This window comes from Anastrepha obliqua, chromosome 2 (assembly GCF_027943255.1).
Source record: "Anastrepha obliqua isolate idAnaObli1 chromosome 2, idAnaObli1_1.0, whole genome shotgun sequence".
Taxonomy (NCBI): Eukaryota; Metazoa; Arthropoda; class Insecta; order Diptera; family Tephritidae; genus Anastrepha; species Anastrepha obliqua.
The window spans coordinates 34,944,771-34,961,089 of record NC_072893.1 but is presented as its reverse complement, the minus strand read 5'-3'; the positions used below and the strand labels follow the sequence as shown (position 1 = coordinate 34,961,089).

The window sequence follows — 16,319 nt, the reverse complement described above, 5'->3', positions numbered from 1 at the left end:
CTTGTTTCCAATGAGCCCGCCTCCCTATGGATGGATAAAGTGTCCAGAGAAGGCTTAGAAAAGCACAGTACCAGTATGAAAGAGCTTCTCATAAAAAACCATCTACCGGAATCGGCTTAAAACCTTAGGGCCTTCCAATTGTGGAACGCGCGCTACAAATAGGAGGAGGATCTCGGCGAAACACCTAACAGAATTGTACGTGCCAATTATTTTTTTATTTTTTCAAAATAGTCTCATATTGGCGAAACTTCGGGATTGGTTTTAAATTTAAAAATTAGTTCTCAAAATAAAATCTTGGATTATGTGAAATAATTTCTTGTTTTAATATTAGACTTGGCAATTTACGCTAATCACTTCTATCTATACCATTATTTACATTCAAATACTAATTAAAATTTATTTTTTAAGCCGTTCGCAGTTTGTTTCCATTTAAGTAACAAAATACTATTTTGCTACCATTTTTACCAAAAAGGATTTAATTTTTTCCTTTTTATGCACCTTCTTAAATACAACCTTTTGTAAGGGAGTGTCAAAATTCGAATGTCACTAGTGAGCAAACCTTTAATAATTGAATCATGCCACCTAACGAGCTTTTTATTCATCTAATTATTATATTCTTTAGATATGAGCCGATTCAGACCTTAACATAAATATGATTTTTAGAAATTTCAGACGCCAGCGTCACAAAGTCAGCAGGTTGAAAAGGGGAAAGCGGGGCTAATATCCAACTTGCGACTGAAGCCAATGCTGATGGGTTTTCTTCGATATCTATGGCATTCTTCATCGTGAATATGTACCTGCCGTATAAACAGTGAAAGGAGAGTTCTATGTTGGCATCCTGGAGCGGCAAACATTTTCCCTGGGCTGAACTCGTTGAGAACAACTTTAACCTGCACCACGACAACGCATCAATCCATTGCTCTTATAATGCGCAGGAGCTTTTGGAGCAATGTAGCCGCATCCTCTCCATAGCCCCTCCCTATATGTTTTGTTATTCCCCAAGAAGAGTAGAAACAATAATTTTCTAAAGGAATCAGACCAAAGGAGAGCATCAACGGCGGGAAGTTTGGATTATGGGACGATTAACAGACAACCCGCAGTCAACGGATCACTTGTAAATTCAGATACAATTGCAACAAATCAAACAAGTACTCACTCAGAAGCTCGTGAATGAAACAAATTTAATTCGACCCGATCCAAATTTATCGCATTGGAATCTAATGGATATATATATATATATATATATGTATATATATATAATTGGCGCTTACACCCTTTTTGGGTGTTTGGCCGAGCTCCTCCTCCTACTTATGGCGTGCGTATTGATGTTATTCCACAAATGGAGGGCTACGGCGGCCGCCGAATTTAATGGATATAGCAGAAAAAAAGCTTCTTCCTTAAAGCAATTTTTCTCATTCTGATGAAGTTTCACGCACTTTTTCTAGCATTTTAGTATTTGATGCCCAAAATGTGGATCGATCAAAGGATGTCATACTCGAATACCATACTCCACCCCCACCTCTCTCCGTCCACTCCTTTCCTCCTACCGGTATTTTTCCTTACTACCCTACTTCCTTTCTAATGGTATCACAAAGGATGAAATCGATTTTTTCGTCCAAGTGTTCAATCATTTTAGCCTAACCTAAACTATGTCAAAACTAATTTAATTTCAAAGCTTCAAGATTTCGGACCACTTTTAATATATTAATTATGCACTATGCAAATTCTTTCGAAGACTCACGCTTCATATTTTTATGATCGATTCTATTTTGACTATGAATGAGCAACAATGAGTTTACCATTTATTTTATGACTTCAAACTTTTAAATTCAATTTCATGCCCGTTTAAGCGGAAAGATCAATGCAGCGCAATATTTTATGTATGCAGATGCCTTTGAAGAGGGATTAGCTTTTGTTTGGCAGTAAATGACCGCCGTTAGAAGCCATAAGGAAGGCGAGAAGACAATGACTAAGCCAACGGAGCCATTAAATGTACTTGAGTTACGCTCAATACAGGTAGCGTGTCGCCTAGACAATGGGAAGTCAATAGAAAAAGCAAAATGTCGATAAGCCGAGATGGACGCTGGAAAATATGCAACAAAATGATGATGACTACATTATGCTAAATATATAAACGTTTTGGAGCAGCGGAAACACCCAGCAGCAATTAATTTGCGCAACCAAAATACAACAACAAAAATGTCTAAAATTAAAAACTCTTAATAGAATTGCAAGCCAAATAAGGTGTGCTAATGAAGAGCTGCGCGCTGAGATCGATGCCGTTTTAACGACCGTTGCGCTTAGGACTGTGATGAATGCATTTTGTTTTTGGAGCAGCAAATTTTGTTGTTATGGGTGCTAATACATATCAAATGGCAAAACAGATTAATTCGTTTATCGTTCAACTTTTACCGCGAAATTGTCAACCGAGCAGCGACGTACGTCGGCGATCGATACAATCAGCTTTGATCACCTCGATCGGCACACAGATTTGCATTGATTTTGCGAATTTCTAGTGCAAAAAAGCGTAACGATTCGCATATAAAATGATAATGCAATGCAGTCACTTTAAGCAGTACAACCGTAACCCTCCTAAGAGGATCAACACAGTGAACGAACAGTAAACAGTGACCGTGTGTGTGTGTTCAGTGCTATATTTTTCCCCTCTGCAAAGGATTAAACCGATTTCAAACATTTTCGCAATGCGCTCCTACGTTATATTCGCTTGCTTGGCGACAATCTACGCCGTCTCTGCGGCTCCACAATACGGCTATGGCTACGGGTCGCAACCAGCCGCCAGCAGTTTTGTACCCTCAGCACGTGGTGGTGAGAAATATTTGCCACCCGCTACCACAACACCAGCACCCAGCGTACACAAGCAATTCTATACGATTTCGGCACCGGAGGATACTGATGATGGCAAGCCCAAACATTTAGTCATCGGTCGTCCACAGAAGAACTATCGTGTTGTCTTCATTAAGGCACCAGGCCCCGATAACTCCAACCGGAAATTATCTGCTGAATTTGCACCACAAGAGGAGAAGACTGTCATTTATGTGCTTTCCAAGAAGGATGACGAGTTGACAGCTAATGACTTTGCCACACCAGCGCCAACGGTGCCAAGCAAACCCGAAGTCTTCTTCATCAAATACAAGACACCCGAGGAAGCAGAAGCAGCGCAAAAGGAAATTCAAGGCAAGTGAAAACAAATTTACGCCATTTAATATAATATTGAAAATTTCTCCAACGCAAACATTTCTCTTACAGATCAATATGACCAACTGGGTGGCACTAAGGAAATCTCCGATGAAGGCACCGCCCCAGTGGCTTCGGTTATTGGCTCCTTGGATGGTATTGCTCCCGATGGCAGCTACAACTACAGAGCCATTCAAGCGCCACCAGAGGACATTGGCAGCGCGTCGTCACCACTTAGCCAATTTTTGCCTGCTGCAGCTCGTTTGTAAAGCGCTTGCTGATTGATCTGTTATAATTATTTTGTTGTTATATGTCAACGTTATGTTGCATAATCCATGACTGCTCGACTTTAAGAATTTTTTGATTAGTTGTTAGTTTTTCTTTTTGTTTTGTTTAAATCTATACTCATTTAAAGTTTTCATATGCGATAGTTTATGCGATTCAATAAAACTCTATTTTTTTGTAAAAATTAAAATATATTGCAAATGAATTTTTTAACAAATGAAAATATTTGCAGGAGTGCAATTATAAAAAATAAAGATTAACAAAAAACAAAAGGTTTATTAAAAATATAAACCACATAGAAAAAAGTAAAAAAAAAGTCTTATAAGAAATCTAAACATAAAAATAATAAAAAGGAAATAAGAAAAACAACATCAAAATTAACACGAAATAAAAAATATAAATTTACAAAAAGAATAACTATATTTTAAAAAAGAAAGATAAATCAAAATTAATCAAAATTATAGAAATAAACACAATCAAAGGAATAAAAAATTCAAACAAACTTAATTCTAATAAAATTTAAAAAAATACCTAAATATCCCAAAAAATAAATAACTAAAAATATAAAAACTTATGAAAATAAAATTGAAACTCAAATCAAACACGTTAATAAAGGATTTTCCAATAACAGGTGTTATGAATGAATGGATTGCGCTATTGAGAGATGACTAACGATTTGTTATGGCCAGAATTGGATGATATTGATCTGGACAACGTTAATTAAAAAAAATATAATATAATAATAATTAATAATTAAAAAATAAAATAGAAAATTGAAACTCGATAGAAATAAATAAATATAAAAAAATAACAAATATGGTAATAAAATTTAATAAAAAAACCAGAAACAAAATGGAAAAAGTCAATAAAAAATAGTACAAAACACAAAAAAGCGCACAATTAAAACAAAAAAACTTAAAATGGAAAAAAGAAAAAATATTAAATAAAGCAATATTTAATATACAAGCGTCGTCAATGGTGGCAGGAAATGGCAACAGTAAATGACCACTTTTCGAAGAAAATCATCTTCAGTGATGAAGCACATTTTCACCTCAGTGGATTCGTCAATAAGCAGAATTGCCGTTGGGCGAATGATAATCCAAGAGTGATTGCCGAAAAACTAATGCACCCACAAAGAGTGACTGTTTGGTGCGGTTTATGGGCCGGCGGTATCATTGAGCCGTATTTTTTCCAAACTGAGGCCGGTCAGGCAGTTACTGTGAATAGTGTTCGCTATCGTGAGATAATAACGTACTTCTTATGGTCCAAATCGGAAGATATGGATGTGGACGATATGTGGTTTCAATAGGACGGTGCCACTTGTCACGCAGCTAACGAAACAATGGCTCTTTTGCGCGAAAAATTTGATGGCCGAATAATCTCACGTCGCAGCGATGTCAATTGGCCGCCAAGATCATGATTTGGCACCGTTGAACTTCTTTCTTTGGGGTTATTTGAAAAAAAAGGTGTACGACGATAAGCCAGCAACAATTCAAGAGCTAAAGGATGAGATAATTCGGCACATTAACGGCATAGAAACTCAATTATGCCTCAGCGTCATCGAAAATTTGGACCATCGGATGGAGGTGTGCCGCCATTTGGCCGATATTTTATTCCATACGTAATGGAGCCATACCAATATTATCATAATAAAGAGAAATGACAATATTTTTCTAAAAAAATTGTATTTTATTCAAAACCAACACCGGCCCTTGAAACTTAACCACCCTTTATAATATATTAAAAATATTGTGTGAAAATTTGAAGTGAATCCAACAAATACTTTTCGAGTTATTCAACAACTAACAAAGGGCACTTGGGCACTACGGAGCGTTCGAGAGCAAGTAACAAAATTTCAAATGCGTTTTTCTCACAACTCTGTTTTTTGAACTGGTGATCTCTGTAACTTAAAAACCGCTTGGTGGATTTCAATAAAATGTATACTGCTTTTGAAAAACATAAAAGACTCGTATCTGATGAAATGATTTTATTTTTTTTTTCGAAAATTTCGATTTGTTTTAAATAGTTAACTGTCGGTTTTTTTCTCAAAAATTTGAAAATTTTTTCCTGAGGCCGCCTTATTATTAATTTTGAAAAAAAAACTTCGACCAGGCCCAAGATTATCTATTAATAAAACTAATTTCTCTTGTCCAATTGATTTTAGATGAATCTCCAAGGACTGGTGATGGTCACCGCAAGCGACTACTGGAGAAACGGGTTCCACACGAACAGCGATAATTTTTACAATTATTAATTTTTTTTTTTTTTTAATTTTGCTAAAGTCAAGTCGAAACGTGATGTATTAATATGATACTATGTTTTTATTGCCACAGGACAGATGGCCACGGTATTCCTTACGGAAGTCTATGCCATCTTGAATGTGGCGTCCTAGCGAAATGAGAAAAAGTGGCGGGGCAACAGTATTGGAATTTGTAGTGACAGCCAAGCTGCACTGAAAGACCTTGCTAACCCACGCTGCTCTTCGAAGTTAGTCGTCGAATGTAAGACAAAACTGAACAGTGTTGCAAAACACAACAAAGTTAGACTTATTTGTGTGCCTGGACATTGTGGTACTACAGGGAACGAGTTAGCTGATAAACTGGGTAATGAAGGCTCTTCAAGTATGCCACTAGGCTTTGAGCCCTTTCTAGGCGTCAATTCCGCATCGATTCAACTATGAATTGACGACTTCATGAGGTCTACCCATGGAGGACGTTGGTCTGAGTTGAACTCGTGTAGAGTAGCCAAGTGCTTTGTTAAAAAACCAAACTGGAAAACAGCGACCTTTATCCTAAAACTCAGCAGAAAAGACCTGAGAGTACTGGTGGGTGTAATCATAGGGCACAACGTCTGTGGTCAGCATATGGCTACCATGGGGGTCGTCGACAGCCCGATATGTCTATCCTGTCTTGAGAATGACGACATTGCAGAGCATTTTCTCTGTAGCTGTCCTGCATTTTCCAAATACTGAGTATGGATAAAGTACATACTCTTCCTCTTCCGGATCTCTTAAAATTCATCAATGAATTCGAGAGTGACCTCAAACTGATTTATCCGTCTTACCACCCACTTTTTATCTTTACTATCTCTATTCTTTCTACTGAAATCTATCCGGGTGTAGTACAATGGTCTCCTGACTGAGTGCTTGGGCTTGCCCAACCCCCCATAAATCTAATCTAATCTAATGTTCTTATTTTTGTAAAATTGCAAAGCTGAAAACAACAAAACGGCCATAAAACCAAAAATCAAAATAAAACTGAAAAATAACAAAAAACTATAATTTATAGTAAGTAAAAAAATTAAATCTGGAATTACAAAAGCAAAATAGATATATCAAAAATGTAAGCATTTCAAATTAAAACATGCAAAAGGTCACTAAATTATAAAAACAAAAAATTATTTAAAAACCTAAAAAACCTGCAATATTAGTTCTGAATATTCTCCCCTAGTTGTCTCACGAACTCCCGCCGCGCTAAACACGCAATTCTGTCAACCACTCACCGCAATTATGGAATTGCCTTCAAAACAGGCAGAAGTTACCGAACAAAACAGAAAAAATGGATAATCCTACTTAACCCAATGTATAGAGCAACGTTTCTCAAGCTGGGGTATGCAGACCGATGTACCACTGATGAGGTATCCGAAGATAGTACGCTAAAAAAAAAAATTAAAATCGATTCATTAGTCTTCGAGAAATCGTTGCCACCGTATCAAAAAAAATTTTTACCACATTTTCTTGAGTAGTTGTACTAAAAATGTATGCAAAAAAAAAATCGATTTTTTTTGAATTTTCACAGTGGCGTTCCCCCTTAACTTAAAAGAAAATCCTATTCCATGAAGTACTACTACATTGCCATTAGAGTTGTTTGAAAAGTTGCAAAAATAAAACTACTTCTTTTATTTTTTGACATAGTCTCAATTTAGGGTGATACACTTCGTCCAACGCTGTTCTAGTTTGTTGACCGCATTCGAATAATAAAATTTGTTCAAGTCTGAAAAATAGCCGTTCGTTTCTGCAATCACCTACTCGTTTGAAAAAAATCTTATTCACGCCAGCCATTTCTTCAAATTTCGGAACAAATAATAGTCCGAGGCCTCCATGGGAGCCAAGTCTGGAGAATAGGGGAGCTGTGAATCGAATTGGAAAGGAAAAAAAATTACTCGACTTTCTATTGCCTTGATAACAGCATCCGGATAGATGTGGTTAAAAGCCCTTCTATATCGAGAAAGATACCTCTTTCTATTTTGCCTATAATCTCGGGTAAAGCTGTGTCCACAGTCCTGACTCTAGAGCATACGAGCTGACATTGTGAGATGCCATTCGGATGGGTTTGTTGTCAGAAGTAATCGACAAACAAACTCTGCACGATTTCTAACATCTTATTCGACATTTCCTTTAAATATTCATTTTGCAGAACTCTTCATTTTATTCTTTTTTAAATAACACTTTAATTTACCTTTTTTTCTTTTTTACCGCATTAAAAAGACTGACTCATAAAGTTTGCTTCGCCGTTTAATATTTACATATTTCGATTTGCATTGCAAATTCTCATAGTCGGACAGTTGATTTACGAATGTGCAAAAAACATTAGATGGGGAAAAATTATTTCCGATTCTTAAAACTATAAATATGAAGATGTCACTGCAAACTACTGTTCCAACAGTTTCTTTGTTGTTGTTGTTTTTTTTTTTGTTTTGCCTAAACAGTGTCAAGGCTTTGCGTTAAAATAATTCTGCTTTTATTTATCAGACTTGTTCTGCCAATAATGTTTAAAGATTTCAATACGTCACTTCAAGTAATTGATTAAGACAAGAAGAAATAAGCAAAAGAAACAGCCAATAAATTTCTTACTTTTATGATTTTCTACATTTTAGATACACCTTGAGAGAGCAAACGAAAAGGAGATTTATCTTCGTGAGTTCTAACAGGAGACCAAAGAGCTCTGATAACTTGACGATTATTTCAGCAAACTGAAATTTATGACATCCTACTGTCGAAGCATTTTTATAATTTCGCTATGGTTCTTTCACGATTCCGGACTATTTTAAAATCATTAAACAAAAAAAATACTATCGAATTACCGTCTCAGGTGGCATGCAAGTAATGCTTCGATAGATATATTGAGGAAGAGTTTTAGCGGCTGGATTAGTCTCGCGTAGAGACTTTAGGAATTGGTCATTGCGGTTATATATTTTATTGGCGCTTACGCACTTTATTAGGTGTTTGACCTTTTGCTCCCCCACAAATATTCGGTAAGGTCTTGATATTGTTCCATAAATGGAGGGAGCAACGGTTTTTTAATGGCATTCGAAGGTTTACCATTTCCTGCCGAGGGCTGAGCGATTTAGAAAAAACTATTTCTACCATTTCATGTTTAAAATTCGAACCTGGGCACTTCCGAATGATAGTCACGCACCAGCTCATTCGGCTACGGCGGTTAACTGATTTTATATTTCCCCCCGATTAGTTTCTCTGTGCTTACGTAAAGCCTTTGACTTATATCAGAAATTCAGCAAGCCACCAAGCAAGCAATTTGATATCTCAGATAGTTGATATTTTTATTTCATAAGTGGCAACATACAAATTGATGTTATGTTGGGGATATGGGTAAGTTTTGTGACCTCGCCGCCTAAAAGCACAGAAAAAACATAATATTATAATTGGTTGGTCCAAGCTAAGCATTAAGTTTCTTCTGCTCCCCTAACGAGACCAACTTCTGGGGCAATGAAAAAACCGGGGCAAGGTTGGGTTAAGTTGGAGCCGTTGTCCACTATGAAAATTAAAAACCAAAAACAAAATTGAAATTAAAAGAAAAATTTAATTTAAAAAAAAATGTAGTTAAAAAAATTCTAATATACTTAAATTAACAAAACAAAACACAAAATTAAAATTGAAAAAAAAAAAATTTAATTACAACCAAAGATTAAATTAAAAATTTGTGAATTAAACACAATTACATTGAAAAATAAACTTAACTTAAACTATATTAAGAAAACTAAAATTAAATAAAAACATAACAAAATTAAAAAAAAAAAATAATAATAAAATTAAATAAATAAAAAATCAAATAAGTTTAATTTAGTTAGAAAATATTAAATGCAAATTAAATCCATCAAAATTAATATTAAAGAAACAAACTTTAAATTAACAAATAACCCAAATTTAAGCTAAAAAAATTAAATAAAAAAATCAAAATTTAAATAAAAAACAAAAAACAAATTAAAAACATTAATTTACTTAAATACAACAAAATCAAAAGTAAAAAATATACAAAATTTAAATAAAAAAAAAACAAAAAAATTAAAAAAATAAAAAAAAATAAATAAACCAAAACAAAAATTAAATCAAACAAAATTAATTAAAACTAAAACCATACATTAAAAACACAAAATTTAAACAAAAAAATTAAATTAAAAAACTCGATTTTTAAAACAATTTAAATGCAAATTAAAACAAAAATCAAATTGAATAAAAACAGACTGCAAATTAAAAAACAAAATTATATAAAAAAGTATTTAAAAAAAACTTTAAATAAAAAACAATTAAATTAAAAAAGCGAAATTTAAAGAAAAAAAAAATTGTTTAATAAAAAAAAAACAACATCTATTTAATCTTAACTACAACTTGTGTTGTGTGGGAACTGTCGTGAATTTAAATTACAAAAGAATTAATTAAAATAAACTTAATTTAAATTAAAAAAAAAACATTAATTTCATTTTTGGTATACATTTTTGAACACTTTTGAAGGGAAATTAAAAAAGGACAATCAAAACTAAAAATTTGTAAGCATACCAAATTTAAGGAAACTGGCTTGTGATAATTTTCAAAACCTTTGCAGCGCGGATAAATTTAAGATAAACAAAAATTTTAAATAAACCCTTTTTGGGCCATCCTAATCTTACAAAACATATTTCAAAAGGAATTGTCACGCTTGTCACTTCATCATCATCATCATCAATTTTGTCTGGACAACCCTGGTCGGGTCTTCGCCTGCTGTAGCATATGCCTCCAATTGTCTCGGTTTCATGCCTGTGTCCTCCATGCCCAAAGGCCCAATAAGCCTGCATCTTCTTCTACACCGTCAATCCATCTAAGCGGCGGGCGGCCCCTTCTTCTCTGCCTGTGGCACTTACCGAAGAGTATTTGTTGAGGTGGGTAATCCCTGTTAGCCCGCTTGCCACTTCACAAAACTCAAATTCGACCTTACTCACTTCCACGTGGTTCATTGCATGTAATTCATGGTAATTCATATCTTAGTATGTTGTCGCGCAGCTACTATTTCCAGAGAACAGTAAATTTATGTAACAAGATTTATGTGCGACCCAAGCAAACTCTGCTCGAATTTATCAATTCGCAATTTTACTTTCAGTGTGGAACGAAAATTTACGAAAATAGAGTTGCTACATTTGCAGGTGAAACTGAGATGCCCGTGTGCAACGAGCGTGTAAATGCACCTAATTGGCTAAGTGGAAATCCACTGGCCATCGTACTAATTAGCTATTTTGTTGGTTTTAATTAATTTGCCAAAGTAGTTATGAGAAGCAGAAGAAGAAAAGAATTGGAAGATGTACAATGAGAAGTCGGATATAATTCGTAATTGGCACAAAGCGCACGCTCATTGACATTGAACTGATTTAATCGGACTATAGTACATACACATGTAGATATGTAAATGTGCAGATATGTATATGTAAGTATGTATATAAGCCATGCACCTAGAGGGCGGATGTCGTTATGACCAGCAACATTTGAATATACAAATAAACATTTCGAATTTTCTCAGCCGCCACAAGCCTGCCCATGGCTGAGCGCAGTTCGAAGGCTTGAGTGAACTTACATTTATATACATATAAAGGGTCTTTCAAAAGACGCGCCTAGATGTTGTTTTAAAATAAAATCTGTAAATATTTAGATTATTTCAGGTTTCACTGCTTTTATTCAAAACAGCGAATAACGGCTCTTAATAATTATAAGTGAAAAATGGTATTTAAATGTCCAGTGTGAGCACATCTACAGACAAAATCTGAAAAAAGTCGATTCTTGAGAGCCTAATTGTTGAAAATGTTGAGATGGACACCGATGTTGAAGGTTGTTCAGCAACACTTTGCGCTACAGCAGCAATATTATCAACTGAACGTGCAGATTTTGGTATGTCAGTCCTTTTTCTATCCTCGACAAAAACCGTCTCTTCAAATTTGTTCAGCAACTTTTGAATTGTCAACGCATTCGGACGAATATTTCCACCAAAAAAAATCACGAATATTGCTATATGTTGTTCCTAAAGATCGACCATTTTCATAATAAGTTTCAATAACTTTAACTTCACAAATGTCAAAGATTACATACAAGAAGGTACCGTCTAGGAATTATTCACTACTGGCATCTCGGCGTCACTTTAGGAGGACCCTTTATAATGTTTATTTACATACATAAACGTTAACCACACTATTGCATGCAACATTTCTTCAGTTTTCCCAAGATTCACCATTTGATTCTCATTTCCCTTTTAGTCGTCTATAAAACGCTGATGTCAGTCTAAGTCTGTCAACAGTTTCAATACTTATTTAGACTTCATTACAACTTGTGTCGTATTGGAACAGTTTGGCAGTGGTTTAAATTTAATTTGATTTAAGTTTCAATTCAATTAATTTTTCCAAAAAATCGCCATAATGCGCATCCTTTTCGTATATTCATGTGCGCTCCTTGCTTTGTCCGCCAACGCGGCACCCAATTTCGGTTATAACTATGAGCGCAACACTAATACCAACACCAACACAAACACAAACGGCAACAGCAACAGTATTCGCACGAAGGATAGCCGCAGCGAAAGTTTCTTTAATCCTGCACCCAGCAGCAATTCACTCCTCTTGCCGCAACATCAAACACTTCGCCAACAGCAGCAACAACAACAACAAAAAGTGGACGAGCACTCATATAGCGGTGACAAGTACCTGCCTGCTGCCCAACCCACTGCAGAGCCGATCATCACAAAGCAATTCTTTCTAGTCTCTGCACCAGAAGAGTCTGAAGAGCAAACGCGCACTAAACATTTTGTTATTGGACGTCCACAAAAGAATTATCGCGTAGTGTTCATTAAGGCACCTGCACCGGAAAATGCTAACCTCAAGTTGACTGCCGAATATGCGCCGCAAGAGGAGAAGACTGTCATTTATGTATTGAGTAAGAAGGATAATGAGGTGAATATTGGCGAGATTGGCACACCAACACCAACACAGCCAACCAAACCGGAGGTGTTCTTCATCAAGTACAAGACACAGGAGGAGGCAGCGGCTGCGCAGAAGGAAATTCAAGGTGAGTGCGAAGTTTGAAGTTAAAATGGGAAAACCTACGAACCTATGATGTTTCAAGTCCACACTGGCTTCCGAGTACCGAGAGCAGTGTCGTAGTCCGAAGCACGAAAATTGAACAACTGATTTTTCTCACATAACGCAGAAACGCACTCACAGGTTTATCATTGTTCAAGATTTTATTTCCGCGTGATCAGAGATGAATCCACAACTTTCAAGCTTGCAGGCCATATACCACATAATGGCATATGGGATGTGGTGTCGTTATATTCCACGAAAGCGGATTGTAATAATAGATACTCTACGAAATATCGATGACTACAGCCATCTCGAGAAAATTGCTACCCAACCCCTCGGCAGTCAATGGCAAACCTCCGAGTGTATTTCTGCCATGAAAAAGCTCCTCATAAAAATAACTGCTGTTCGGAGTCGGCTTGAACTGTAGACTTGAAACATCAAGACGCACACCACAAAGAGAAGGAGGACCTCGGCCAAACACCCAAAAAGGTTGTACGCTCCGTTTTTAATTTAATTGACGTGTCCTCAAAAACGTCAAATTTCGGTTCAGCTGCAATACAACCAAACTGAATACTGAACATATAAAAGTTCAAAATGTCACCTCACGTAACATGCGACTACATCAGGCCACTCCACTTTTCCGTTTTCGCAAATTTCGATTTTTGGTCATAACATCTACCACTACTGAGCCGCCATTATATTATTCGGCCAGCCAAGTATCTATTATACATTTACAAGCAAATGGTACCTCGAAGATATCTATCGAATGTATGAGTGGTATTAACAATCTGGCAACGCAATATTCGAGAAATATAGTATGGCTCTATGATTACAGACTGGACAAAGAAGCTTCCCTAAACGAATAATTGAAAGGTAAAGCTAGGTATAATTGGTAGAACCGCCTATGATAGATTTTCATTCAAAAGGCAAACAGCAGATATCCTCCAGAGCCTGCCTATTAGTTAAGAAAGGTTAATGTAGAAAGATCCAAATCGCTAATGGAGCTTAAACGTTTCTACATCACCATTACTCATATTTACTTAAAAACAGGACACTGGACATGGAACGATTTCTATCGCAGTAAATGGTGCAATTTTGAGGGAAGATTAAATACCCAAGAGCCTTAATGGCTTTAATAGTCTAAGGCGTTTGAGTTCCCAACCTTATTTAATCTTCTTCTTCTTCTTCTTGATTGGCGCGATAACCGCTTAAGCAATTTCGGTCGAGTGTAATCTAATTTAATCTACTGAGAAACCATAAAAATTAAATAAACATCTGAGCCTACCAAATCTTCGCAACCATTTCCATGAAATTTTGATACTATTGGGTTGGCAACTACCATAAGTAATTGCGGATTTTTTTTAGAAAATCAAAGACAATTTTTTCATGGAACTGAATAACTTTATTCTGTAATGTATTGCCCATTTTGATCAATGGCCTTTTGCCATCTTTCAGGCGGCATCCTAATCCCACGTTCATAAAACTGTTGGTTTTTAGTAGCAAAAAACTGAATCAGGAACGATTTGACATCATCATCATCAGTGAAATTTTTACCATTCAAAGATCGAAAAAAGTAACCAGATGGTGCAAGGTCGGTGCTATATGGTGGATGTGGGAAAATAAGCCAACCAAGCACCAATAATTTTTGCCGAGTGGCCAAAGATGTGTGTCGATTTGTCAATTCGGGCCGCTTTTCTTCAACTATATTACATTGTTTAATTTCGTTAATTGTTCAATGTAGACATCAGAATTGATCGGTCGGTTGGGTGGTAAGAGTTCAAAGTAGACAATTCGTTTGTAATCCCACCAAACTGATGAGAAAACCTTCTTTTGACGAATATCAGCTTTTGATGTGGTTTGAGTTGATTCACCTGGCCTGATATTGTTGTAATTAACCCATTTTTCATCGTCAGTTATCAGTCATTTTAAAAATTGATCACTTTCATTACGTTTCTTTAGCAAATCGCAGCTGTAAATGCGTTGCGTTAAATGCGTTTCTTTCAGTTCGTGAGGAACCCATGTATCGAGTTTTTGAACATAGCCAAGTTGTTTTAAGAGATAAATGAAGCTTCTCTGCAACCTCACGTATTGTACTGTAACGTTCCGAACCGATCATTGCTTTGATTGGGGCGTCATCAACTTCAACTGGACGTCCAAAGCGTTCTTCATCTTTGAGTGAAATATCACCAGAACGAAATTTGGCAAACCAATTTTGACACTGCCGTTCTATTAAGGCTTCGTACGCATAACTTTTTATGAGCTTGCGGAAATAAAAAGCAAAATATGACGAAAATGTTCCTTTTGATTTTCCATTTTTCAACGAACGCCAAACGAAAACTACGCAACCGATCAAAAAACTTTCTTTACTGATTGACAGCTGAATTGCCAACTATCAAATAACATTTTTACTACGTCTGCAAACCTAAAAATTCAACTGAAGCCATCTTTGAGTGAAATCCGCAATTACTTAATTGGCAACCCAATATTTCATCTTCAATAAAAATAAAGGGTTTTTCAATAAGGGCGGGTAGATGTTGAAATGGAATAAAATGGCGTTTGCTGTGTGGCACGTAGCGCCGTCCTGCTGGAACCACATGTCGTCTAGGTCCATATGGTTCAATATGGGCCATAAGAAATTGAAAGGGCCACACCGTCTACCGAAAAATGGGCGCAATGCGCGGAACGTTTGCGTTAATGAACACTCATTTTGATAATAAAGTTTTAGCATTTGAACGTGCTGTTCAATCGTGTAACTTGCCATGATGATTTGGCATAAACAACTGAATAATAAACAAAAGATTTGGCAGATGTCACCAAAACAAAATGACTGCCACAGGGTGCCAACAACGACCCGCACCAATTGAAAACCCCTTTATAATATTTTTAAAAATTGTAAAACACGTATTAGGCACGGAAAGATAAAAAAAATAATATTTCTAAAGTGTATGTTCACCCTCATAGCTATCGTTGACATCGAATCGCGCTAGTCCATCTGCAAATGATTGAAAAATCAATCGAAATGTTGTAACTGCATCTGAAAATCGAGGTTTTGACCATTTTAACTAATTAAATAGAACTTGGTTTCTAAATCCTTCTAGTATGAAATTTATTTATCTTTTTTTTTTAATTTTCCAGAGCAATATGACAGCCTGGGTGGCACCTCGGAATTCTCGGATGAAGGTGTTGTGCCAGTTAAATCCGTTGTGGGTTCTCTCGATGGATTGGCCGCCAATGGCGGCTATGACTACCGCAAAGTGCAGAATGGTGGTGATTCACCAATTAAAAACTTCCTGCAACCGGCGCGCTTCTATTTCTAAGCAACTCCATAAAAATATATAATTTTTCGATTTAAATTGATTAATTTCGTTATACATAAATTGTTTGTTTACCATATTTCTAATAAATCTTTTATACGATAACACAAATATTTAGTGATTTCAGACAAAAGACTTAAGTAGCGAACTTTATGAACTGATTGTGGGGGATATACAAGGTGTCCAGTGGCAGAATTA

At 35.9% G+C, this 16,319-nt stretch overlaps 3 protein-coding genes across 5 annotated transcripts in view; 2 read left to right on the top strand and 1 right to left on the bottom strand.

Moving 5' to 3' along the window:
• Window positions 1–16,319, bottom strand: part of LOC129237438 (protein gone early) — a 162,481-nt gene that overhangs the window by 59,481 nt on the left and 86,681 nt on the right. The gene's annotated exons all lie outside the window — the stretch shown is intronic.
• On the top strand, window positions 2,703–3,464 carry LOC129237441 (uncharacterized). The gene is made up of 2 exons (XM_054872200.1): window positions 2,703–3,195; window positions 3,268–3,464. Exons 1-2 carry the CDS (start codon window positions 2,703–2,705, stop codon window positions 3,462–3,464), a joined length of 690 nt encoding a protein of 229 aa, XP_054728175.1.
• Window positions 12,151–16,124, top strand: LOC129236860 (uncharacterized). The gene is made up of 2 exons (XM_054871132.1): window positions 12,151–12,793; window positions 15,943–16,124. The coding sequence occupies exons 1-2, from the start codon at window positions 12,151–12,153 to the stop codon at window positions 16,122–16,124; spliced, it is 825 nt and encodes a 274-aa protein (XP_054727107.1).